Genomic DNA, 27898 nt, shown 5'->3' on the forward strand with positions numbered 1-27898 from the left:
TTGATTGTTTTACAAAATCGCATTTTATTTTCCTTTTTTTAAATATACAAATATCGTACCATAAATATCAATAATTCTCAACATTGTTACATTTAAATAATTATTTGTGGGCCAAAGGTCATAGCACCCAGAAGAATTATCAGCATTAGCCAATATGTGCGAAATTTTGTTTATTTTTGTGGGCGGCTGTAAAGGTGCCAAATATTTATACACTTTTTTAAACAAACACCAAAAATTCCATTTTACACAAACGCTGCTTGCACATTTTCTATTGGCTTATAGACCATTAGTATATACCTTAATCTGACAATTGTAGTTTGCACAAATCGTGGCCATGCATTCTGTAAACAAATTAGATTCCCCCTCTGCTTATGGTTTAGTATTGCGTTTGAAGCATAAACTAATGGTTTTGTTTAAAATTAAGACTGGACAGTGTTGTATTATTATGCTTAATGTTTAAATAAAAAATGTCTGCATTTCATGCGCGAATGGTTCAAAGTTTTTAAAAAGTTGTTTAAATTTAGATAAAGTTTTAAATATGATGAGTTTCCGCCAAATGTCAAAACTGACAGTTGAACCATTTAGGCATGAAATGCCCTTAAACTCGTAAAACAAGTTTTGAAATAGAAATACAAATGTTTTCTTTTCAATAATCTTATTTTCATTTTATAAATATCGTTATTTTTCCATTATTTTTTGGGTTTTTGTTCAATTGACTAAAAATCGTTTTTCGTAAATTATTGTGTTTTTAATCCAACTCAAATACAAAGAAAATTTGGGGTTAACTAAGGTCTGATCCTGATGAAATAGTTAATTTGATTTTTTTTTTTATTTCCTCCTGTTTTATATAAGCGATATAAAGAATTTAACAATTTAACCATTTTAGAATAGTTGCGAAAGGCCTTCATTCTTTTCTTTTAAGTTGAGCTGAATAATTCTCTTCTTTTTGATGGTACAGATGTTTAAGCATAAAATTTGTACAAAGAGTTGTAAATTATTTTATGTTGGCTTTACAAGTTGTAAGTAGCTACTTGTATGCATTACAATTTATATAAAAATTCACAAAACATTGCATATAAAATTTGTTCAAAAATTCAATCAACATTTCACATTATGTATGTACAACGAATGAACTTCAATTTTAATGCAACTATTTACAATGTCAACAACACGCTTACAAACTAAATAATAAATCGTTTATCATTTATTGACCTTTGCTAAATCTTTACAATTCTCTTTTGTTTGCTCGTCTTTATTCCCCGGACTCATTCAGAAGTCCACATTTCCATTTGACTTGACTTAATCTAAAATAACATAAACTGTTGCCTGTTTTAAGCTTAAATGTGGTAAGTTCTAAGTGACAGAATCACTCTACTTCATGCGATTGATGACTAAGTCCGCCACCACTTGCAGACCCTTTTGGTACGGCGATTCCGTGAGTTCCTGAGCCAGTCGTATCGCCTCATTGCAATGTTTCTTGGCCAGAAAACGCGTCTGTTCCAGCCCATGGGACTTGTGCACTAGCTCGAAGGCGCGCTCTACATCTCCAGGCTCGCTAAAACGCCGCATCACCATCGGATTGAGCTCTGGATACTGAGGCAGCGTCATTATGGAAACGGATACAAAAACGAAAACAAAGAAAGCAGACAAAATGTAAATTGGATTGAAACAATAACAAAATGTCCGTATTAACAGTCATTCCGTAATGTATATATATGTATGTATTCATATTACAAATTACAGATGTGTAGCGTTCGCGCTTGACATGCCAATGCCTTATGGGCGTTAGGTGGTGCGCTTTGCAATTTTTGGCGTGCCGTCGAGCACACGAGCGCCATCTGTCACTCATTGCATGAGTTGAAGGAGGGCGGGCGACAGCGGCTCGAGGCATGCCAACGCGTCAAAACCCATCAGCATTATCGCGACGCCAGTGGTTTCTACAGCGCGCAGCCAACGGGCTGCTGACTGCACTTGTCACTGCTTGCTGGCGACTCCAGCGCTGTTTAAAACGCGTCGCACGTGCCGCCTAATCGCGCTGCATAATAAATTGCCGCTGCAAACTGAGGACTGCAATTGCCGACGCTGGCGTTAATGCGCCACTACTTTAGCCAACTTTTATACGACATTAAAAATGTTTCATAAACGCAGCTAATGTCACACAGACACACACACACACAAACCGAAGCAACCCAAAACCGAAGTCCGCGAGGTCTGATCATAGAGAAGAATGTATTTTTAAATACCTAGCATAGATTAATCGGCACGTGATGTTTAAGAGCCTGATAAACGGACAATATAGAAGTACGCACCAGTGCGGATATAGCTCATTTTCAGGAACTCGAAATATATTCAGCATATCCTCAATTTATAGATTACAATCGTAGTAAATCAAGAAGGGGAAGAATCAATTCAAGGAACAAGTTTGAAAGTCTACGCTCAAGGTCGACTTGAAAAATCAAAAATAACTGGATATGGCAGATACACTAGTAAACGTCCTAATAAGAATATCTCTTTGCAAATCTTTAAATTTTTTCTAATAATTTAAAGCTACTTACATTGTCATCTTTTTTACAAAAGATTAAATAAAGAATTATTTTCAAACCATATTAATCAAATCTCATACAAACTCCTTTAAGTTGGTATGTGTTTAAATTAATTACAGAATTGGAATCCTTGCAATCATTACTTTCAGGGTGTTTTTATGTGTGTACAAAAATTGGAAATAATTGATCCTTCATATCTTTTGATCAGACCTCGCAGACTGCTCCACCCAAATAGGGAACGGGTGGTCGTATCTTATGCGGATGATATCATCGAATACGCTGCACATAAATCTTTACAAACACTTCAATACTGCATTATTTGCACTGTTCTACATGAACGATTACGAATCTCGATTGTTAGCATAGCTTACATAGAAATATGCGTTCATGAACACAAACATATAACAATAAGGAAGTACAGTAAACGAATCATTCTTCAAATCGATTATGCGTAGTGTGAAAAGGTCGAAGTCATTAAGAATCATAAATCGTCATTATATCATCCAATTGGAATTAATTTGTTCTTAAACTACGTATGGAATGAATATTCTCTTTACCTTTTCACATGCAAAAAGTACCGGCGCTGTGGCCAGACCCAGCTTCAAATCGGCGGCCGTGGGTTTGCCCATCGTCTCGGTGGAGGAGACAAAATCCAGCATATCGTCGACCAGTTGAAAGGCCAGTCCAATGTTGCGTCCATATTGGAAGGCCACCTCGGCCACGTTCTCGTCCGCCTGCGCAATGACGGCAGTCTGTGAATCGAATTGAATCATATTAAACAATTATTCAAACGATCAAGCCCAATGAGTTCAAAGTCAGTTGCAGCAATAACCACATACTATACTATATAACAAATACTCAAGTGGGCCCAATTGGTAACTTCAAACGGGCACAATGACAAACGCATGCGTGCAAATTAATTGGCATATTACCAAAGTGCAATTGCATCGCATTGCATACGCCCTGGTAATTCGCCAATTGCAATGAAATTGCATGTTGCATCTACCCATGCCTCTGCCTCTGGCTATGCCCATGCCCATGCCCATCGAGGTGAGCTATAAGCTGGCCCGACTTGACTTACCGCCTTCAATGCGTTGGCGATCAGCGATGCCGTCTTCCTGTATGTCTTGGTCAGATAATGGGCGAAGCGTTCGTTCTCCGTTTCCCTTGAGCCGAGCTGCATGAATTCGCCTTGAACCAGATCGGTTAAGATCTACAAAGATATGCGAAAAATGGACAATGCGTCGTAAAATATGCTTAGTTATCGATAATTGTTCGTGATATTTTATTGTACAAGTATGTACTAGTGTTGTTTTTGTTGCTGTTGTGGGCAGCCATTGTGTGAAGGAAGCGATACGCTTGTAAACTTTATTTAATTATTGCAGCTTATTATATGTAATGCCTTGAAATGGGCTCAGCATTGGCATGCGCATTTAAACTCAATGTAAGTATTTTATAGGCTTGAATTTAGCAATGAAACGAAATGTTTGAGTATGCCATGGAAAAGCAATATTAAACAACTAAAATAAAGTTTTTTCAGCTAAAACTAATTTATTCCCGACAATAAAACAAATATTAACAAGAGATAACGCTACAGTCGAGCAAGCCCGACAGTGTAATACCCTGTACCCAGGTAAACTTCCGCCACATAATAACATAATAACATTTGCAAAATTTTAGTTCGAAATTCCAAGAATTACGGGAGTTAGAGAAAATCGCGATTTGCGGAGGAGAGGGGGGAGAGAGGGAAATTCCAAAACACACAGTTTCTGCGTATTCAAATAAGGCATCTTGGAATTTAAATTTGATATCCCTAGGTCTTATAGTCTCCGAGATATAGGCGATTATACGAACGGCGTTACGGAAAAACCCCCATAGGGGGGAAGTGGGGAGTACATTTCATGTACAGAGTATAAATATAACAAATTTCGTTGGTTTCATTGGGTACAGGGTCTTTAATAGTTGGGTCAACTCGACTCTAGCATACCTCTAGTTCTTTTATTATGCAAACTCTCATAACGCTGTCTATGACTGTGTATAAATTAGGCATAAAATGCCGACCATTCTTCAATAATTGAGATGAAGCTACAAAACATCCACAAAAAACATATACAAGTTATATAAGAAACGCTTTCAATGTATATGCATAAATATTATATATATTTACATAAGTATATGTTGATATAGTTAGGCGCGGTTGCCAAGACGCTGGCTAATGCCCGAGCTGGGCGCAGCTAAGCTACTGAGCATATTTTCGCACGCCATTTTGTATGCAGATTCACAAAGCACTTCTCTGTTGTGTGGGACGGACATGTGTGCGTAAGTGTGTGTGTGTTTATGTGTGTTTGAGAGTGGCGCGAAGTATGTAAGTTCCGCACGCTTGGTTGGACTTTTATTTGGGAGGGGGCGCAAATAAACGACGCCAAGTGCAAACACAATTGTGCGAAATACTTGAGGCAAACACAAAAAATTGGATTCGGTCAAGAAGCGCGACATTCTGCCAACGACCAACAAAATTTAATAATAGTATGTGTTATGTATGGATTGCTATTGCTCTTGTTGCGGAGGGCACTTCGATCACTTTTGATTTCACATAGGCGTTTTCATTCATTCAGTTCGTCCGCCACTCACTCATTGAACTGGCAGCGAGCTCACAAGCGCTTGTCAAATGGTTGGGCAAATAGAGGTGGATGATCGCAGAGAAGAATCTGAATCTATGCACACATGTATATGGTACGCATATATAGTATACTTGTATGTACATATACATGTGTGGGTGCTAAAATATGTAAACATATGAAAATGCGGCTCAAGGAGCGCTACTAAGCAGCATCGGCCAAGGTGAGAGGCAGGCGGCAATTCAAGTAAAATAAGACGCTAGCATGGCCGTAAATTATTTGACCAAAGTCAATGAATTAGTTTATTTAACGAATTTGGGTAAGACCAGACGAACAAGACAGAGCGAGCGCGCAAGCGTGCATTTGGAAACCAATACGGATTCGATGCCGACGGCCGCTTGAGTTTCAATGTTAATTAACACAGGCAGCCAAAATAAGTGCGACAAGTGCACAGACACACCCGCGAGCCCCTAATCGCTAGCTACAACTACAACTACAACAACACACCAAATGCAGTTTCGCCTTCGGGCTTGAGCGCGAAAATTGTTGGCATTTTAGAGCCGCACAAAAAACTAGCATTTGAGCCGTTTTAAAAAGTACAGCCACATTTTAGACTTAGCTGCAAAGCGCGATCTAATTTTTGTGTATTCAATTTAAATCGTCTTTGAGAAATTGTTTAAAGAAACACAGATCAACAAGTGTTTCTTACATTTTTGAGGTGGTTCATAGCCAATAAGTGGCTGTCAGACAAGAGTATTATTGTTTGTGTCTCGGTATGTTTGTTTGTTTGTTTGTTTGTTTAGCCAACTAAGCTGACCAAATGAGGAGCTATCGACAAGGTGCCAATGACATAGAAAACAAAACATAGCCAAATATAGTCAAATCAATCTGTAAGCTGCTCATACACTTCAATTCATTTGCCGGTGTAGATCAGGCAACTTCTAATGGGGGAGGGGCCATTTCTCTGCGTGATAAAACCATGCGAAACATAATTATAACATACTTGTATATTATAGGCCAAATCAAACTTAATTTTCAGATCACTGAATTGTTATTTGGAGTGGGGCACTTTAAAAAACCAAAACTAACAAAATTAACTGAGACCAACAGTTTTTATTGTTTTATTAAAGAGGGGCAGATTAATAATATATGATATTTACTTAACAGTTCTTCTTTTCTTCAGGTGTATGATTATTATGTAATTTTTAAAAATGCTTGTACAGACCTTTAAGAGTGCTGGGATTAACCCAACAACGAATAAAAATGGCCATAAATGCGGTCATCCCACCAATTCTATTGAGCCAACTACGTCTTAGAAGCCGTTAAAATTATTCGTATGCGTGTTTGGAATGCCAAGTGAGCTGTGGCCATTGCCAGTCGGACAATGACAAGAAATAAACACTAGATCTGTTTAACCAACACACACAAATGAAATCATAATGCACAACTAAAAGTAGAGTATAGGAAATTATTGAGATTGGCGATTATTTTGTTCACGTTCTGTTTGTGTATTTATATGGCACTTTGATGACATGTTTTGGAGCTGAACGATGTATTTTGCTGCAAGTTATGCAACAAACAATAAAAACACATAAATACCTAGTTCATCAAATCTCCAAACAAAACACTTCCTTAAACAGATAAAGAATACGATAGTACAAGAATTGCGAACGCTAAATACTCGCGCATGGAATTATAATTAAGAACCACAGTCTACTAAAACATTTCAGCTGTCACATCTGATAAGGAGATCGTCTATCATCCTCCTAATTTTGAATTCAAAAAGTCGTAGTGCCAGTTGACGAAATCTCCGATTTGCGCTCATTTCTGCGCTCATGGCGAAAGTAATTATGCTGGCTTATGCTAATAACGAGCATGCCAATAAGGCGATGATGCGATCGAGCCGATGATAGTGCGGCTCATTTTGAAGTGGGCATTTGGATAATATTGAAATATCAGTGGCGCAAAGCAGCCACACCTAGGGCTGTCCGCAGAAAGAAGAGCCATGTCCACACATTGTTATTGCTGCTGATGCGCGTGCGTGTGATCGCTTGCGGATTTAACATAAGATGGCAACAACAAAGACGACGGGAACCCTAGGCGTAGGCAAGTTTATCGTTAACTTGGGCTATTAACTTGCTGAGATTATGTAAATCTGCGGTACCGACCATGGCAACGACCCAGTGACAAGACAAGGTGATCTGACGGAAGCTCCAATTTCACTCTCCAACCAAATTCCACAGCAAAAAGTGAAATTGGTGTGTGACTAATTTAAAATTTATAGAAACTACGCATTCGTGCATACTCGCATCGTAAAACAGCGATAAATATGAGCCGAGGCTGGCGAAAAATGTCTGAAATTCAGGAATTTAATTTGTTGGCCTTGCAACATTATTGTCGCCGCCTTTAACTTCCGCAACGACGAAACAGAAAAAAGTTGGATTGCACCATTAATTTTTCAGACGCAGAACAATGGAATAGCAACGGGGGTAGGAAAGGACACAGAACGAGCTTCACAAATGAAAAGGCATCTGGCCTTTAAAGTTTTCTGAACTCATATCGCATTTCCTTTCCCTTCGCCTTGGAATTGATGGCTACAGAATGTGCGCAGGAAGTAAAAACAAGCTGAACAGCCAGCGGACGAACGGACCGCTGGACTTGCGGACTAGTGGACTAGCGGACCAGCCCCGTGATTTGTGTTCATTACCGCGACAGGTTTTAATGAAAATCCCAAGGGCCGGTCCACGTTAAATGTATGCATGCTAATGTAGCTGTTTATTTTACAAAAAATAAGCAGTTTTCTTAATGTGGAATCGCGCATACGAATTTTTTGCGGCATAGCTCTTTGTTGACTCGAGGCACGTGTGAGATTTAACACAGCCATATACGAGTATGCGTACATACCCGAATCCCGGATTTCTTTGCTCGATCTTAAAGCAGCTTGGCTCTCAAAATGTGTTGGACAAATAAAATTGATAGAATGTGAGTTTTGCAAATATGCTTTAGTAATTAACTACAGCACTAAAAGTTAAAGGTACATGGAAAGCAAAGACCACACGTTTTTATTTCTAACAGTTGACTTGTCAATTCACGTTAACAAGAACCCATACACTACCGAAGAGCAAACATGAGACTACTTTTCTGACTGGACTTAAGGCTATATGTGTTCAACAATGATTTCTAATTGCCTACACTTCATCAAAAACGACCAATATAAGAAATTATAGAATCTTTATTCCTCATTATTTTCTTGGTTTTCCAATTTGTACCAGATTCGCATGGCAATTATGTGATACAACTTCAGATTATTGTGTTATACCCCTCGATAACAAACTAACGACGAATCGAAATAGAAACAACAGTTCTTTCATGGCAGATTAATTTTTGCACTGTTTTTATTTTCCTGTGTCAACTGAATAATATAATGCACAGATTTTGATGACTATAAAAGATTTTGGCAGTGATCGCTCCTACGGCAACTATATAAAACAATTATGTTAAATATGGCTTGTAATAGGTTTGCTTACATACCGATGAGATACCGATGTATCAAATGGTTAATTAGGTTTGAAAAACACAACTTTTTTGATTTAATTAAAAATATAATCATATTTATAGCGTTGCTCTGTAAATGAACATTTTCAAATATGAATATGGGCTAAAAACAAAAGACTGAGTAATCGATCTTTTTTCAATTTGGATACAAGATGTCGTAATGCCCCGGCCTATAAATAAGATAAACTTTCGGCTCTAAGCCATCAGGAAAATCATGGGCCTTCACGGTGCTACCTCCGCCCCTGTCCAAATACTCAACACGTACACCGGCGCCTAAAGCTGTGCAAAGAGCAATGATATGAATGTGATCTGATTCCCTGTACATGGGCTCGACTTCCTGGTGACGAAACTCCTCCACGGTATAGTTTCCCTCAATAAAGTTTTGGTAAAATTCTGCCTCCTCTTGCAATCTTGCTGACGTGATGAAGCGCAGATAGACCACCACATAGTCCGAATAACCCTGTTCATTAAACAGTTTGTGTAATTCGTTCTGCAGCTTTCCACAGCCTTCAGCTTCATTAGACTGCGGATCTATGCGCTTAAGAACCTCCATAAAAGTTTCATGGAAGTCATCCAATGTGAATTTAGGAAAGCCGAGGTTTACAAGTTTTTCCATTGAGTTTTCAACTAATACTCGAAAATTTTGGAAAGCCGTGCGATTTGTAATCAAATACTCCAAATATGAATAAGCAAATGCCCTAAAAAAACAGTTGCCGTCGGGACGCGTGCGACGCATAAACCGATACTTCTTCAATAGGTCTTGAATCTTGACGGTGAAGATGTCGTCGCCCATGTATTCTGTTCCTAAACATGTCAAAGGTAACTTCTCACTAACTAATGGCGTTGAGCTGCAAACCTCCTTTTCTATGTCTCGTTGCTGTTGTAAGATTTCTTCATCTTTTGCTTCCATTTTTTAACAAAATTTTAGAGTACATAAAAAAATGTACTTTTTTAAAAATCTCTATACTTTGACACAGTAGAAAAAGCAACAAAAAAGTAACCTTATTATTTTAAATGGATCAGACAACTCAGAAAATTGTATATTGGTGGTACAAGCTTAATATGTACTTTTAAAAAGAGGTCAAAAGTGATTCTTTATTTGGTATAGAGGTTGATATTAACAGTTTTAGATGCATTAAATGCAAAACCAGAAAGTGTGTAGCTTTTATATGTAGTATTATTAATTTGCAGTGTCTGGAGCAGACCCAAGCTCTAATTACGATTCATTACAACGTTATATTGTGCTTTATAAAAAATCTTTGATGTGTCCGATTTTAAAGTTATGTTTGCTCGTACGCTTACCTGACTCAACACGATCGTCACATCATCGCTGCGCAGACGCGCTATCATAATTGAGGCAATCGATAAAATATAATCACCAGCCATTGTGACCTGTAAAATATGGATATGAATGTGTAAAATACGTTCACAGATAAAAGGCCACACGCACGCACAAGCACACACACGCTCTTCAACCAAAATCAAAAGTTCAGTTAACGATTTCAACAAGCTGACGAACATGGCCAGCGATCTTGCAGACGAACTTAACAACATGACTAAGCGGCAAGATTGCTGTAACTTTTCTTGTTCGCAGCGCGATAAAATAAACAAAAGAAATTAAAATTGGTTGTTAGTCAATTTTTCTTTGTGAAGATGTGGCAGCAACAATTTAATTTAATTTTAATTTTTTAACAATCAAGGCGGTGAAGAAAATTGAAATGAAAATGGCAGCTGATTGCATGGGGTGGACGGAGTAAAAGTATTATTATTTAAATTAAAAGGCGGCAAACGCAAAGGAAAATAAACTGCCTGATATACGTGGACGTGAGTACATTCAAGCTATGCCAAATCAATGACTAAATTCGTAAAAATTATATTTAAATACCAAAGGAATTGGTGTCAAAGTCACAAAGCGGCCGGTTAAGCTATTATACCAAAAGGCGTGCGTCAATTTCGTCAACAAATTAGTTAAAGAGCAGATTGGTAATCTTAACAAACAAATAAATATCACGAAGCCCAATGTGACTGTAACTGTGTGGATGTGTGGTTGTCCATTGTTTGAGTATTTCACCAACTATTTGTATGTAGACTACACTCGGAAAACAAATTCATTCATTTTCTTGCATTGATAATCAATGTTCGATAGTTACAAATAGATTAATAATAAACAAAACCGAAATTATAAAGAATGCTGATAAAGAAAACATAAAAAACTAAATGCAAATAATCGAAATCCCTTCTGCAAACAATTACAAAACAGGAACTATATTGTTATCAATATTTAAGTGATTTTTCCTATTTTATAAATAATTTCAATTTGTATTTACTAAATTAAAATAAAAATGTAAAAGCCTTTTAAGTAAAATGAAGAATCTAACTATATACTATGTTGAAGCTAACAGACCTTATTTTTCATTTTGTAGACTTAGAAAACCGTAGTCCAGAGGCAGAGAGTAATACTTTAACCATCCGAAAATTATTTGAAATAATTCAAAAATCCACATAAATAAAATATTTTTTGATTCTTATCTTATCTTGATATCAGTATTTTTATTCTTCCGATAAACTTTATAGGCAAGGCACCTTAAAAATGGACAACAAATATTTAAGCGTTCTGAGTCTCAAATGAATTACCACAAATTACGAATAGTGAGCATTCTATTAAAGAAATATTTCAAAATAGATTTTCTCTCACTGTACGGCTGAAAATGTTGAGTCAGCTTACCTTTTTATGATTCCATAGTGCGTTGACGCTGGGTTTGCCACGTCGGAAATCCGACTGATCGATGACATCGTCGTGCACTAAGCTAGCCGAGTGAACCATCTCGGAGAAGAGCGCAATCTGTCGTTGTTTGTGTACTAATTGGCTGTCAAGGCGATGGAAACAAAAATAAATTTAAAAATGTGAGCTTAAATAGTTTTGATTTGTCTTTAATTGTTATTTCCAGGCGGCTGGCTAGCCAGCAACATCATTGGCAGCATTTCGCAAAGGCTCGCTAATTGTTTGAGCGCTGATTTCTAATGTTTACACTCCACTACATGGCAGCAGGTGCCCCCAATCAGTGTTGCAGGCCATACTCACTGTGAGTCGTTGTTCAGGTGATAGTTTATTGCCTTGGCCATCAGCATGGTAACCATGGGACGCAACGCCTTGCCCTGGCCATCAAAGTAGTAGCACGCTATGGTGTCCAGTTCTGACTGAGATGTGCCTGACTGCAGCAGCTATAGGAACAGGAAGGGGAAACGGAGAACAAGGGAACTTTAGACGTGTTTTTGTTTGGTTGCGTTATAAATTAGCAAATATTTGTTCGTCTTTGACTAAGTTTGAAAAAATTCCTATTGCCATAGAAAAAATCCCAATCGCGTGTTTGACGTAGATGCTCTCTTTGTTTATCTTCAAAATGCGGTTTCATTTTGCTTGTTCGACTCTGGGTGGACACCACAGAATTCCAAATAATTGCTTAACTCAATGAAATTTCAAACGCGTATTCTTAAACACAAGGAATTACGGTCTAGTATTGTTTGTCGTTTACACTCAGGTGCTAGCTATTTAATGGTAAATACTCTTTTATACTAGTGAAGGTGAATGGCAATGTATCATCACTTAAAACTAAAATATTAGTAAAAAGTATATGTTTTATAGTCCATGGATTTTTTTAATTATTTTAATTGTAACTAAGACTTTAGTCATTTTATCCGTTCATTTCTTTATGGATAGTACTTACGTCTCTAACGTCGTCATAGAAGTACTTCAACTCATCATCGAGTATTATATACGGATCGATTTGTATTTCTCTCACAGGTCCAGCAGGCTGTTGTGTGTGCACGGAGCTGTGTTGGCGATAGTTCGTCTTGGAGCACTGAGAGTATTGAAGGTTGTTGGATCTATGGCTGCTTCTGCGCGAGTTGTGGCCGCAGCTACCATTGGCACTGTGTGAGTTTTGCTGCAAATTGCATAGAAGAGATGCGATAAGGTTAAAATATGTTAGGCATTACAATTAAACGCTGCTAAGTGGTGCTATTACTAACGATGTGTGAAGAATAGGCGCGAGGGCAGGTGTATAATGGACCGTCATAATTCTTAAAGTGGCTCAACAAATTGCTACCTGCCGCCAGTGTCGGCCACGCAGTTTCTTAGTCACTTAACAACTTTCAATTGCTGACTGATAACTTAACAAGTTATGTTGATGATGGGGGAAACACCAGCAGCAACAACAAGCACATAGCTGCAACATTTATTTTTATTTATGCTTTTGACACCGAAATTGCGCCGAGTAAACAAAATTACACGGACATATGTAGATTTAATAACTGAAAAATTGCCCACAAAATGCTCAACTAATTGAAGCGTTTTATTATTGTTGTTGTAGCTTCAACGCATTAGTATAAATTTGAACGCCCTCTACGACTCTTGACCTTGCCGCAATTTCAATACTTTTGTAAATTACCAAGCGTAGTCGCAAGACAAAGGCCCAAAACTGTTGACAAACGACCGTAACGGCAAATAACAATTGAGCTTCGACGCCTACAGCGACAAGACCAGCAACAACGAAAACAACAACAAAACAGCAGCAAGAGTGCTGACACGCGCCTAACACCCTTGGCAACATGTTCCCGAAACAAGTGCGCATGCAAATGTTGCCGCAACAGGTGCGAGTGCAAATGCTGCCGCTGTCACATGCGTTTTGTTTTCACAGTTGTCTAGTATTGTGCAACGCTTTTTGCTTGGCCTCTGTATTTGCTTCTTCTGTTGCTCTCTACCCTCTCTTGGCTTGTCTGTCAATAAATCGCGCACTCGTGTAAACACGATAACATGTAAATTGTATGTAGCCAGCCGTCAACAGCTTCAGTGCGTCAAACAGCGGCAACTTGGCCACAAATATTTATGTTATGGCATGTCTTACAGCGATTTGTATTTATGTGTTCATTGGACGTTCCTCTTACGCACATGCAGACCACAGTTTATGCAAATTAGCTGCATAACACAATAGTGACCAAAAGAAATATTTTTGTTTGTTATAATTGGTTGATGAAAACCATTCAATCAACATTTTGATTTTCATACAGGATTAGTAGCGTTCATACTATTTTACAAGCAAGTCCATCTCTTTCGAGTTTTGGACAGAGGATTTTTAACTTTGCATTCATTTTATTTCCAGCATCATCATCATGTTATTCACAGATGCCTTTGCCTTCACGTTATGCATACACGTGTAAACCAAAATCATTAAACAGATATTGACCATCGCTGCTTTGTGATCATTCAAAAGAAAAAAACAAGAGTTGTAATGACCCAATTTCATATTAAATTTGTGTCATAAACATTTTTGAAGCTTAGCAACCTGCGCTTCGTAGAAAGCGAATGTCGTTTCGCTGTATTACAAAATCGCCGCATCAATTACAAAAAGCCAATTAAATTCAACTCAACTCGACTCAAAACTTTCATTTTCAATATGTGCGCTAAATTGAAATTAGTACAACAAAAGCTAGCTAAACAAAGCACAGCAAACAAACCAAAATAAAAATAATAAATTAAATAAAAATTCAACGAAAGCAGGCTAAAAGACGTTGGTAACCAGCGGCCAGCTAAGTTTTTATTGTTTGTAATTTTGCAAAGGAAAAAATACGCGTATCTACATATGTATATACGAAATGTACACACACACTTTGGTTAACAAACGTGAAAAAATGCATTTAATTGTAGTTTTTTTTAGTTCGCAAAATACGTTGAGTGATTGTTAAATGGTTTTTAAAGTCACTGGCCGCTAACCATTGGCAGGCAGGCCAACTTTGGACTGCCAACTACCACTGGCTGATAAGCTCTTCAGTTGCTGCCTCTTTATAAATTCCCAGAAAGTTGGTCGAATTAAATGAATACGAGTATATACCATTAAATAATAATATCATTATCATATACTATATATAGCGTGAGCTAATTAACTAACAGGTTAAAAGTTCTTAGTCTCGCTTCTGGATATTTGTTAAACCAAATATTAATAGGCCAATTGTGTAACTGAAAACTCTTAATTAAGAAGCACATACTTTAAATTGCCAGCCCAAAATAAAAGAATACACAACATAACACAAGAAAATACAAGGTCAAGTTCACAATATATAGTAGTACATACAAATAGCTAAAGGAAAAGGAACTACGCAAACGCTGTAGTAGCTTGGCGGGGCATAGACCTTGCGTATATTGTCCCGCAAATAACGATTCTTAATTTTATTTAATTTCCCTTGGTTTCAGATATTGATGGTTATCCAAATTCTTAAAAAAAAAACAACGCTATATATAATGCCGGAAAATGTACTATGTAGCATATGCGATTCATAATAGCCAAAATGATAAAAAAAAATGTGAAGGATTCGCGAACGTGAGAAAATATTGCGTTCGTGATATCATTTTCAGTCACGCGCACACCTCTTCTGTCCATATGTATAGTAATATGCTGTATAAGCAAGCAGTGCGCAATGCAAATAGGAAGCAAAAACAATCGTCATGCTCAGCTGCTGCTGTTTGATTTGATGCTTGCACTTTAAATGCTTTTCATATGAAATTATTAAATGTTCCATGGGTCTCAGAAATGGCAACAAAAAGTAACCACTGCATTTATACAATTGCCACCACACAAAAAGGCTTTTTATTTCTAACCACATTGCTAACATTTTTGGGGTTTTGGTGGTGATTATAGGCAAACAAATTGTTGACTATCATTTGGTTGCCATTGTCAACGTTTTGACGACAATGACAAATTTGACGACCCCACACAGGCAAATATCAATTTCAATTTGCATCAAATAGTAAGCCAAAGAGCTGTAAGGTGCTGGAGCAGGTTGTGCGGGAACCGCATACGACACAACAACAACAGGCACAGCAGTGGAACGCGAATGGGAGGCCAACCAGTTATAACCCAACGAACAAAAGACAACAGGATCGGTGCAACAATGACAAGGAAAAATAAACAAAAACAAATAAAACTGTGCAACAATTGCCAGGCCAACTTTCACATTGATTACAACAACCAGCAAAAAAGTAATTCATTTATTTTTCCACTTCTGCAAAATGGTTTCGTGGGACTGCGCCTCTGCGCAAATTTCCATTTAAACGCGCCGTTTTTCAACTATTTATTCAATTATTACAAAAATGTATTCATATAAATAGCTCGAGCGAAATACACGCCAGCGATGGAACATGGTTATCGATTAGTGGTGCAACATCTTATTGATATTTAATTTGTGTTGTAGCGATACTTCCCTAAAATTTATGAACTCCACGTATTGGTGAAGTTTAATATATTTGATGAAATTCCAAACAATCCAAATTCGTTTGTAGTTTGGCCTTAATCGACTCCTAAAACGCGTATACCTCATGATTACCATTCGCTAGCCACGAGTGATGCACAGATATCTACAACATGTTCTCAACTTTCATAAACAAAAAGGTTATTCATAAAAAACATCAGGGGTTTCCGAAATCCAGTCATTCATTCGGACAGACAGAAAGTCGGAAATGGCTAAGACTATTTGCATCGTCATGCGATATATTCTTTAAGAAGTCGAAGATGATTTCGTGAGTCAACATTGATGTGCTTCTCGATACATCGTTATTTTTAAACAGACTCATATCACTAGCATTCGCTGCGATCAAATAAAATTATAGCATTTAAAGGTGCGAAGCGGAATATGTAAATTAAAAGACAAGTGAATATGGAATATTAAACTGAAATATTCGAAATTCCATAGCGAGTGTGCAAAGCTGAAACTGCTAGAGAGCATTTGAAGAGGGCCTCGGGGCGCTCCCACAACATAATCCACAAATTTGAAAGCCTCTTCAAATGTGGTATTTTGGAGGCCTTAGGTCAAGTTGCAGTTGAACATGGAATTGAAATTGAAGACGACATGACAAAATAGTTGGCATACAGCTATTAAATTATGCAAAATATGAAAAATGCTCAACAATTTGAGCTCGTGGGCGGAACGGGGAAGAAGCTGCCCGCATCAACAAGCTCGTGTACCTAAAATAAATGAACATATGGATTTATCCATATGGAAAAGCCATTTAGCAAATCGCATTGATTGATGTCGATTTCGATTGGGCGCATGTTTGATTGAAGAGCTGACAAACAAAAGTTGTGCATGTAGTTTCGAGTAGTTATATATCTGTGCTATATTTTACAATTTGTTATTCATTACTTTATTTGTTATTTATTGTTTTATGTTATTATATTGTTCGACATTTTCCTCCTTTTTGTCTGTCGGCGGTTTGGCCATCTTTTGTTGACTTTTAATTAAAGTCGTTCGTATGCGGATAGTGAAAATATGCAGCCCGCGACTTTGTTTATTCACTCGATAGTTTCAATCCCGCGTAAATACTTATGGTTGATATGTGTTAGCTTTGCTGATAGATAAAATACATTGCCTTTGCATGGGGCTATTAAAGTCATTAATTATGTTTAAAAAATCTCAATCAGCGGCCGAGTATGTGACTCCTGGTACTACTAAATACTACAAAATACGAGTACCCTTCAATCTCTCTGCCTTATATTAATTTTGTTGCTTAAATAAATTTTTTCTTCACCAATCATTTGTATGACAGATATAGTGGACTTTTGATGTCGGAAATGATCAGTTCGGGTCATGTTGAATTGGAGCGTATACTTTTTACTTACATACTTTCTAAACCCTTCGCATAAAGGGCAAACAAAAGCGATGGCTAAATCGATTCGTCTAGAACATATGTGAACGTATGTGTATAATCAAATTTATCATCATATACATACTATATATAAAAAATGGAAGCTTGTATATATTTATGTATGTTCCCTATAGACTCCGAAATCGCCCAACCGGTTTTGATCAATATTTTAAATAGTCCTGTGGATGATCCTGTGAAGTTTCGTTGCGATTAATAAATATAAGTTATTTGTATAGCCTGTATAGCGTTAGTTGATATAGCCATGTCCGCCTGTCCGTCTGATCGTCTGTCCGTCTGTCTATCTGTATGAGTTTTTAAAAAACAATTGCTTAGGTCTTGCGGGGTCCTTGACTGAATCTACCACGCCTCCATCAGTGTTTTATACATATACACTAAACTGAACAACCAGTCTCAGTTACGCTTCGGGTGCAGGTATAAAAATATATTTTAATAAGTTTAATCAACCAAATTTAAATTAACGGCAGTTATGGAAAATCAACGTGGAGTCAGGGGAAGGGGGAAAATTCTGAAATACTGCGCATCGGCGTCGTGGACTAATTTAGTGTCTCTAGCTCTTATAGTCTCCCATATAGAGGTGATTATACAAACGGCGTTACGTTACCTTTTAGGTGGAGAGTGTAATTAGGTTGCATGGAAACAGTAGTTTGTGGCACATGTGCATAAAGAAGTAGAGTAGAGAGAAGCCACAGTAAATATACGATTATATATGTATAGTTTCGATGCCAACTTCTTCACTCATTTTGTTGTTGGCATTGACATTAGGAAATGTCTTTAGCGACTAATTATTTTATTAGGAACTGAAAAATAACCTTTATATGTAAGTAGTACCTATAATAGTATTGGTCAAAGAGGCCACCCGGAACTACAAACATACAAATATGAAATATGAAATGAAATAAAATATGTGCGCTCTTTATAGTTAATACGCCAACATACTCTGTACGTCTACAAATAATTTCATTCAATTTAATTATTTCTCCCTGCGTGCACAAACTATGCACGCCAAAAAGCAAATGTGGCCGACCAGCCTTTTCAGCAACAGCGGAAACCACCAGTGGCCAGCTAAGAAACCCGAAACACTGACTTACAATGTGGTTAACAGCAACAGCAACAGTAACAGCTACAATGACGACAACGCCAAAGAAACGAAAACGATAAAAGAAGCCAAGAAAGCAAACAGCCCACTGCTGAGGGCCGAAGACGAAGGCGAATACGGACGCAAGCGCGAAGCTTTGGACTTTCCCTTTTTGTCGACGCTGACATAACAAAAACAAAAAAGTCGAACGCGCGAAGGCGGACGATGAACGGACGGGCAACTATTGGCTGCATAAATTGCTCGCTGCTGCTGCTTTGCGGCATTTTCTCTCTTCGATTTCGGACTGAGGCTTCTTCAGTCTGCTGCGGCTGATTTACATGCGTGTTAACGTTTCAACTGAAGTCTATAAGTATGAACGTATACATATGTATGTGTGGTTGTTTTAGGGCCAAAGAAATGGACAAACTTGCTAAGTGGCACCTTTTTAGCCAAGGTATTTAGAGAATTTTTATTGCCCAAACATTGATTAATATTGATGCAGGTATTATGCACTTATTTCAGAATGTTTCTTCAGCCTTCATTACCGGCCCATTAACGATTGGGCCAATTTTCATGCGTCACGGTTTTATTACGGCAAAAACAAGCCCATCAAAGCATTGAGAGTTGCACAACTACCACTGCAGTTCCAGGTGCGGTAGTCGGTCTGGCATGTCATGCAACTTTATGGGTTGACATGAGCTAAGGTTTTCGTTTGTACATCTGGAGTAACATGTGCAACCGCTAGGTCCGAACTATTGCCAGTCATGTAAAGTACGTTCTTTAACAAAACTGGTACCAAAAAAGTGTCCTGCAGAGGTCGCAAGGACCACAGCATTCGAAAGGCGTAGCCTTGCTTTCATTCTTTAAGCTTATTTTTCAATTGGTCATCAATATCGACCATTCGCACACATCACCGGGTATGACAAAGCAGTAGTTTCGGTCCAGCTTTTGCTAGAATACCTAATAGAAAAGAAACAGATCAGCCTTAGTTATCAACTAATGCAATTGAATTATGCGATCTAAAATTTCAAATCATGTTTTCCATGCATTAAAATCAGGCAACCGCAAATCTTGAAATTCAATCCAATATACATATGTATATGATAACGGTATGAAGGCTTTTTCTGTCGAAAAAGGAAAACAGATCATTGACAAAGATACTGTGAAATACGGGTATGCGTTCAAATAATTTTGGAGTGAATGATATTGCAATGATTTTATAATTACACAATCTCATTGTAGAAAGCGGGTATGATTTACAAAATTTACAAAATTACAAAAGTATATAAATAAAAAAAAAAAAAACGAAAGTTAGTGCGATATTAGGAAACTAGTTAAGTGCCTTAGCAATAATGCATTAACTGTTAAGATTCTCACCACCATCAATATTAACTTGAAATTGTGAATGAAGGACTCAAAAACCATAGATGAATATTGCAAGGGAAACAAAAATAGTCATCCTTGCTTTTAGCAAATATATAAAAAAAATAAACGCCAATTACGTTTGTAATGTTAAAGACTCAATTTACCTAATGATATATAATTAAAGGCCAACTGGCTGCATATAATTCTATTACATATGTGTAAGACCAGCCTGTGAAAGCTAGTTAATAAATCTCATTATGGTTGGTCAACGCATATGACAAGTCTACAAAATACGCAACCGCTGCTTGAGAAGTTGATCGAAGGTAATTGATAAGATGGTGCATTTATGTCTATGCCGAACCCAGAGAGTAAATACTTTAGCAACATATTCACATTCCTAAGCCTATTCACATACATATGACTTGCGTAAGACGATTTACAATTGCAATTAGTGCGCGCGGTCTAACATGGCGGCTGCGTAATATTTACGTTGACGCGCCCACACACGCCTTCGAAACGCGCGCGATTATAAACGATCCCTTGGAATTCCGAAAAATTGCTTTATATTTTGTCTGCCAGGCTTGTATAATTTATAGAGTAAGCTGAGCGGCAGTCGGTATAGCAGCCAACTGGCCAGCACAGGTAATTACAACAATCTTTCAAAAGCACACACACAAACAACTACTTGGGTATGAAGAGGTACAACAATTTGCACCCAAATTGTAAACCAGTTGATTGCGGAAAACCGGTAAAATTCAAGTTTATCCTTTTCATTTCACACAAATGCACACATTCATACTATGTTTGGTGTCTTGACACTTGTAGAGTGCATTTGGGAGTGGATACAAGTCTGCCAACGGGGCGTATGCGCGACCCGGCACGTTGCTCAAGCCACAGCTTCAAATTTAACTCGGCGGCATTAGCGAGGTTCCGTTTGATGGGCATTAAAATATTTAACATATAAAATTGCATGCCAAATCATTCAAACAGAAACCTGCTAAAACAATAACTACGAATGGGGCACGAAAATGCATAAGGTACATTGCATTTCAGTTCAACATATTAATGCTAAGTTAATTCCTAGTTAGCTTGTCTTGCGGTTTTGTCTTCAGTGCATTCGTATTAACTGAATGTTGTCGTAAATTGTTGTTGGGCAGGAAGTTTACGATTTGAGTCGGTGTTCGTCTATTTTTATACATGGCTATCAGCCCGGTCTGCAAGTGTGTGTCTCCCATTTTCAATCATTGATTTATTTCTTATAAATTAAAAAGTCACTCAATGTACCGAAAAGCCGATAAGTCTTGGCATCAGGCCTTTCTGTACATCATATGTATTTCTAAGTATATTTCGAACTTGGGTTTTCTTGAGTACAGCAGTTCAGCAAAATCCTCAAGTGGGTTTTTGTTTGGTATAAATACAAAGTGAAAGCAATTTTCATGTATGTATGCTCTCTGTGGGTTATAGATACTCTGGACTAATTGAATGTATGTATCAAGCAAGTGAATTATTGATCACTGATAATCATAATAATAAATATATTTATAAGCAATACGGAAACATAGTATCGAATCAAATATTTGCAAGTATTTTGATTTTTATCCAAGTATTGACACCGTTCCTACTTAACTTTAGAAAGATAATACTTATTATTTTTTTCCAAATACTTCATATTCTTAACTTTGATAGATGATGTAGCTGTTATATTTGTTATAAACAATAAGAATTTTCTTCAGAATCTTCTTCTTCTTTCATCTCAAAAATTCCTGTAGACCCAAGTAAGGGCACATTTAAGTTTATTTGCGAAACAGAAACAGGCTTTTGGTTCTAAAAATATTATACATAATACAATTTCTAACATGGGCAGAGATCATATATTCGGAACAAACTCTGAGCTGATGATGAAGAATATACTAATACTCCTTGTGGGGTTTTTAAGGCTGTTACAAAAACGAAATGACTTCATAATACCCTTCCGCGCAAGGCCGCCAATATAACATTGATTTTAAATACCTAAGTTTCGTTGAAGTGTTATCAAAGTTTACGATATTAACTACCCTGTAATACAAATGATGTGACTTAATCTAAAACTGGTCGTTAGTAGGTAAATTTACATGAAAATTGAAAAAGACCTTTCAGTAATCATCAATGCCACAAGTCAAATTAGGGTCCGTAATGTGAATCGGCCAATGCAAATGTGTGCGACAAGTTTTCCAAATCAAAGCACCAACACTAAATACTTTACTAAACTTGACCAGACAAAAACAAAGATCAAAGAAAAAAATCGATGCCATCTGCATGCGTCAGGGTCTTCAACAGATATAGACAAAGATGCTGAGCAATCGACAGGCAAGCGTCTAAGAAATCGAAGCGGCCATTGTCAACAAATAAGACGATGAGTTGTAAGTGAGTTGTAAGGTGAGGCAATCGCCCAAAAGCCATGGGAAAATGTAAAACTGAGCTTATGTTAATTGATAAAGTATAAGATATGTAAGGCAATCACAATCAAACGACCAATCCCATTCCAAACAAAAACATGTGGCTCGGCCAGCTCTGAGCGACGTTGATGAAATGTAGGCAGGCAGCTTAAGGGACGGGTGAGACAGGTTGGATGTCCGATGCGAGAGTTATGCAACTGGCCATCAACTTAAAGGCCCAAGCCAAAAGGCTGATTTTCACAGTTACCGCGGTGCGGCGCTTCTTTGGCTTTCAAATCGAAATGCGAACATTATTGGGAAAACAAAAAAACGACTGAAATCATTAACAGTTACAGTAACTGCCGCCAATCAACGGCCAGCAAAGTACTGGGCCAGACCAGGCCAAGCCAGGCCGAGCTGAAAAACCAGTTTAGGACAACAAAACGCATGTGTCTCTGGAATTAGGTCAGCAAGTACGAGGCAACGTGCGGACCCCAAACAGTTAAAGAAATTAACAACAACAAAATAATAATAAAATCAAGCGAAAAAGCGGCTACCAGCGCCAATAAATTACGCCAATGCAGCCCAAAGCCCAAGAGCAGACATCGCGACAAGATAACAGGTGTACGTAACACTATTTTCCCATGTTTGTGTGTGTGTGTGTAGGCAATGGTAGTTTTTGAATGAAAGTAATTGCGGCTTTTCACGAGACAAAGCTTGACGAATTGAACGCCCAGCCGCCTGGACGATTAATCGACCATTTAAGAGTAATAAACATGCCCATAAGCACAAAATGCGATTATAAAATTCACGTGTTATTTATAGGTCGTAGAACGATAATTTACCAAGACATTCCTTACATTTTTTTGGCTAATTAGCTTAGCAATTCACTTTGGCTTCAGCCGGACCAACCGGCAAGTGAAAGTGCGAAGCGCAAAAATACATACAAATGTATATAACAAAATCATAAATAAGCCGCTATATAAGAGATTTCAGATGTTATATGTGTGTGAGAGATGTTTCTGTTAACTTACACGCAAATTAATGACTTTCTCACCAACTTTTGCCAGTTTAAGATGGACTCGAAGAAGGGAAGAAAACTGGTTTCGTCTTGATCTCGTTGTGAATAAGATTGACATTAACTTGCGCAACTTAAAATACAAAACGGACTTCCCTTCGGGCGAGCTCCCTCAGTAGTTTGCTGCACTGTTAAAGACAAATATAAGCTATATGCTTCTTTTTTATTACATTTTGGCAACCACCATTTGTTGGTAAAAACAAAAATATTTTTGCAAACTTTTTAATTCCATTTTATTTTATTTTTAGAATTAAATGATTGATTATTAACTGAATAGGGCAATTATTTGTCATTAAAGAAAAAGCAACGCAACAGTTATCAAGGGTCTATAAGACTAACTAGCTGATAGGATAAAGTCAGATGTATATGTCTTCCATTTAGGAAGGCAAGATTTAAAATCTAAGATACTACAAGTACAACTGTAAACTACTACCACAACATAAACTAAGATTGGCAACTTCTCAGTCGTTAAAGATATCTCGCTTGGTATGCTTGTAATTCTTTCAAAATTGTGCAATAAAAAATTAAGTTGGCTACTTGCAGTTCCCCGTCAAATGATAAAATATGTTGAATATTTGTTAATCCATAAAACTATTATTATTTAGTCTTCGTTGACATTTATTTCTGCTAAAACGAAACAAACAAACAAACATATTGTTTCATAGTATGAGACTTCATTTCTGTTTTAATTAAAAGTTTTATTTTATTTTATTTATTTAGTTATGACTAATTAGTTCGCCTATATCTAATTAGATGGCACCGTTTAACTTCTGGTCATGATATCCCCTAAATGGTCTTAGGCAAGTTAATAAAACCGTTCGAAAATTTCAAATCTCCTATCACAGCTCCTCTGGCTTTTTAACGATTAGTGTGCGACATATATATAAGTATGTAAAGGTCCCAACATTTAATAAAATTTAGTATCGTTGGCTTGTCTACACATCTATCAAATTCACACGCAGCCGTTAAACTCTTGGCTAATTTCACGCGTTCGCAATGAAAGTGAAATGTTAGGCACAACAAGTATAACAACAGCAATCAGAGCTGCAACAATGCCGAGCAATTTTGATACCAAACTGTTTTGAAACTATTTTGACCAAGATACACGCGTCGATAAGCGAATCCTGTTTCTTGCGCAGACTGTTGGTCTAGCTCCGACTGCGGCTAAAAACCCAACCGAAGTCTGTCAATCAGTTAGATAAAGATATTTGGCCACAAGACAATTAAAACGTGAATAAGAGACAGAGACTTCTGCGTTGCTCTGAAAACGAAATGAAGAAGAAAGTCCGCTGAAAACAAACTGTTAAAAGTGAATTTTTTGTTGGCATTGTTTGAATTTGTTAGGCTTGTCGTTGTTGTTGCTGCTGCTGCTGCTGCTGCTGCTATTGCGGACTGTTATTAGTTGGTGTTTTTGTGCTGCTTGTGATTTTTGGCTATTGCTGTCGCCGACTGCGCTGCCGCAGTAAACGTCGCCGCCACGAACGTGCGCTTTCTATTTGCGTTTTGTTTATTGTTTACCTATGATAGATGAACGTTTATGCATGTGTGCGGTTGTGGGTATGAGTGTGTGTGCGAACTCGACCAACACGCATACACACGTCGTTTCTGACTGTTTGCTAGTCAGATATACAACCAATTTGGCGCTGAATGAATTTATATTTGGTTTAAAAAATGTTCAAAACGACAAAATTTCATAAATAATTCAACAGTGCTGAATGCATACAAAGTCTTGAATCGGCTGCGCTCAGCTTTTGTTTCATTTTCTTTAATGGTTTGAGAATTATGAAATCGTGTGTTTTCTTTTATTTTGATCCGAGATTTATTTCAATGAATTGCATTATTTCAAACTGTTTGTTATTGAAATTAGCCATCCACTTATTACATAGATTGCCGTTATTCGTCGTCATCATCATCATGTGTTGCATTGTTTTGTGAGCTATTGACCCCAGGACAGCCAGGTGCTCTCTAATGAGTATCAAAAGTGCACATTAAAATGTGTTTTATTAGCACTTAACCTTTTACATTTTCACACACGACCACACACATACACACATGACTTTAATTTATGTCAAGCCCTTGAAATATTACTAATTATTTATGTATATACATATAGTATGTAGATATTAATTGTTGGTCTGCAGAAAGCACAGTGCAAGGAGCCTTGTTAAATGTTGCGTGCAATTAAAATGCACAACTTGCAATGCTAAATTAATTAAATAATTTTTGCTCTACCTAAGTATTGTCGACCGTCATGAAGCATGAAAATAGCAGCAATGAAGCAGAAGAATATATTAACACCTGCACTTTCCGTGGCAATTTTAGTACAAAATTACAAACTAATTTAGCAGCAATAAATGTATGGATGACATACGAAAAATACTACGGGTTGGATATTGATAATTCCCTTGCGCATACTCCCGTTTGCAATGTTATCAAATCTTTACCAAATCGATTTCATGCGCCATGTTACACACAGTTTGACATTCACTGTGTGTACGCGCATAAGAACACGCGCACAGTTTTAGGTACGCAGCAATCAGCTGTTGTAAACAAAATTTATATAAACAAAAAACACAACACGACCGATAAACATAATTTAAAATGACCAATAAAAAAAGCTTAGCAAACGAAGTTGCATAACACAAATGCTGCGAGATCAGACAAACTTGTCAACGTTATAAAAATAATGATAAACTGCAGACAGGCGGGAGAAAAATGTTTCACCTTGCAAGTATGATATTTGTAAAAAAAAGTTAAAAAAATCTGCAAGGCGTTGGAAAATGGCAAAAAGCAAAATAATAAATAAATACAGCGGCTTCCGCCAACAACATCAATGTTGTGCTGTCTTCAGCCTCTTGTTTTTTTCACGCTACTTGCACAAAAGCAATGACCAACAAACAGTGAAGCAGCGAAACAGCAGCAGCCAGCAATTTCACTTTCATTTTCTTTTGCTGCGAAACGAAAAAGTGAGCAACAGCAACAGCAAAAGCCAAAGTCACGCAGACGCATTAGCGCCAAACACTTTGCGCATGCGCATGCAGCCAATGCACTTTGGCTAAATGCCTGCTTGACGGGTTGGCCACAGCCCCGACCACAAATTACTAGCGGCAACAAGTAGCCTGACACCGGACACATGTTTTTTTTATTTGCCTTTCTGAACGAATTACCAGCTGTAAGGAAGCGTGGGTGTCTGAGCCGAAACTCACCAACAAATCAAAGTAATCCTTGCTCATGTGCACCGCCGCAGGGCCAGAATTAATATTTAATCCATGGAAGCGACGGGACAAAAATCCAAAATGTAGAGGTTGAGGGGACAGCCGATGGGTTCCGAATCCTGGCGTGGTGCTGAGGCTGCTGCTGTGCCTGTGGCCTCGCAGACTGTGATTCAAGAACAATTGACAGAGAAATTTGTGCGTTTGCTGACGACGCGTACCGTACGCGACGCGACCGGAAGTGCTCAGACAAGCCATTTCCTTTGTTTGTTTGTTGATGTTTTTTTTTTAAACAAAGCAAGTGCAATTCGGTTAGAAACTAACTAAAAATCTTCAATATTGTTAAATAATTCACAATCACTTTTTCGATTGATTGCACACAATTGGTTATTGGTAAAATGATATCAATCAAGCTTTGAACAGCATTATATTGGGCTTTGTTTTCTTCACAGGATGCGATCTAGCACACACACGCGGGACGAGCACAAGCGGTGCTTATGGATGAAAATCTCTACGACGATCAACCAACAACAGACAACTGACGGGTAAAGACTAACGACAAATGGCGACGGCAAAGTTTAGGCAGCAAAGCGCTTTGCTTGCGTCCGGCTCAAGCAGCTCCAGCAGAGTGTTTGGGGTTTAACCGCCACCTGCGCACGTACCTCGGCTCGTTCGTGCGCTTGCGTAGCTTTCTGTGGTGAGTTTAAAGCGGCGTTACGGCGGCGAACGCGAAAGTCAACCGAAGTAACGTCCGAGCGGTTTGAACTTGATGCTGTTTAACGTTGCTTCTCGCTACAGTTGCATATCCGCATTACATGCAGTTTGACAACCACTGCACTTGCAGCTGCTATCGATGGTGTTTTAGCCTTAGCCTTGCTTTCGATATTGTAGCACACGTTTCTTGATAAGGCTGGCGGCACTATTCGCATCATGCCAAATGCACAGACGCCCACAACATCTTTTATTCCCAGTTGTATTTCAACTTCAAATCCTCTTCTTTTTTCCGGCTTAGCGTCCAGCACTTTACCTTGTAGTTTATTTCATTTAATTGTTTTTGCAATACGAACGGCCTTTTTCACTATTTTTGACGTAATAACGACGAAACAGCTGTTTGATGCTTAGACTGTCAAATAGTTTTGCAAGAACGACCAGCTGTTCGTCTGCACCATAACAGGCTCAAGTTGGCAGCCCTTGAAAAACAGAGAAGGAATTTGGCTAGATATGAGTAAAACTTCGAGCTGCACTGAAACTGTGACTGGGAGAAATGTTTATATCTAATTGGATATTCTGTTATATCTTTGAGAATAATACTAAGGAGCTTA

The 27898-nt window shown here is 37.8% G+C and overlaps 2 protein-coding genes across 2 annotated transcripts; both read right to left on the minus strand.

The window, feature by feature from the left end:
• On the minus strand, positions 1-27623 carry LOC115625099 (decaprenyl-diphosphate synthase subunit 1). The gene is made up of 8 exons (XM_030520003.1): positions 26571-27623; positions 12442-12660; positions 11799-11938; positions 11442-11583; positions 10019-10108; positions 3625-3756; positions 3101-3295; positions 1-1593 (listed from the first exon to the last, which is right to left on the minus strand). Exons 1-8 carry the CDS (start codon positions 26832-26834, stop codon positions 1372-1374), a joined length of 1404 nt encoding a protein of 467 aa, XP_030375863.1. The 5' UTR covers positions 26835-27623; the 3' UTR covers positions 1-1371.
• Positions 8743-9626, minus strand: LOC115625374 (ubiquitin thioesterase otubain-like). The gene has a single exon (XM_030520411.1). It carries the CDS (start codon positions 9624-9626, stop codon positions 8853-8855), a length of 774 nt encoding a protein of 257 aa, XP_030376271.1. The 3' UTR covers positions 8743-8852.
• Positions 27624-27898: the final 275 nt, after the last annotated feature.

This window comes from Scaptodrosophila lebanonensis, unplaced genomic scaffold, assembly GCF_003285725.1.
Source record: "Scaptodrosophila lebanonensis strain 11010-0011.00,11010-0021.00 unplaced genomic scaffold, SlebRS2 tig00000072-arrow-pilon, whole genome shotgun sequence".
NCBI classification, from domain to species: domain Eukaryota; kingdom Metazoa; phylum Arthropoda; class Insecta; order Diptera; family Drosophilidae; genus Scaptodrosophila; species Scaptodrosophila lebanonensis.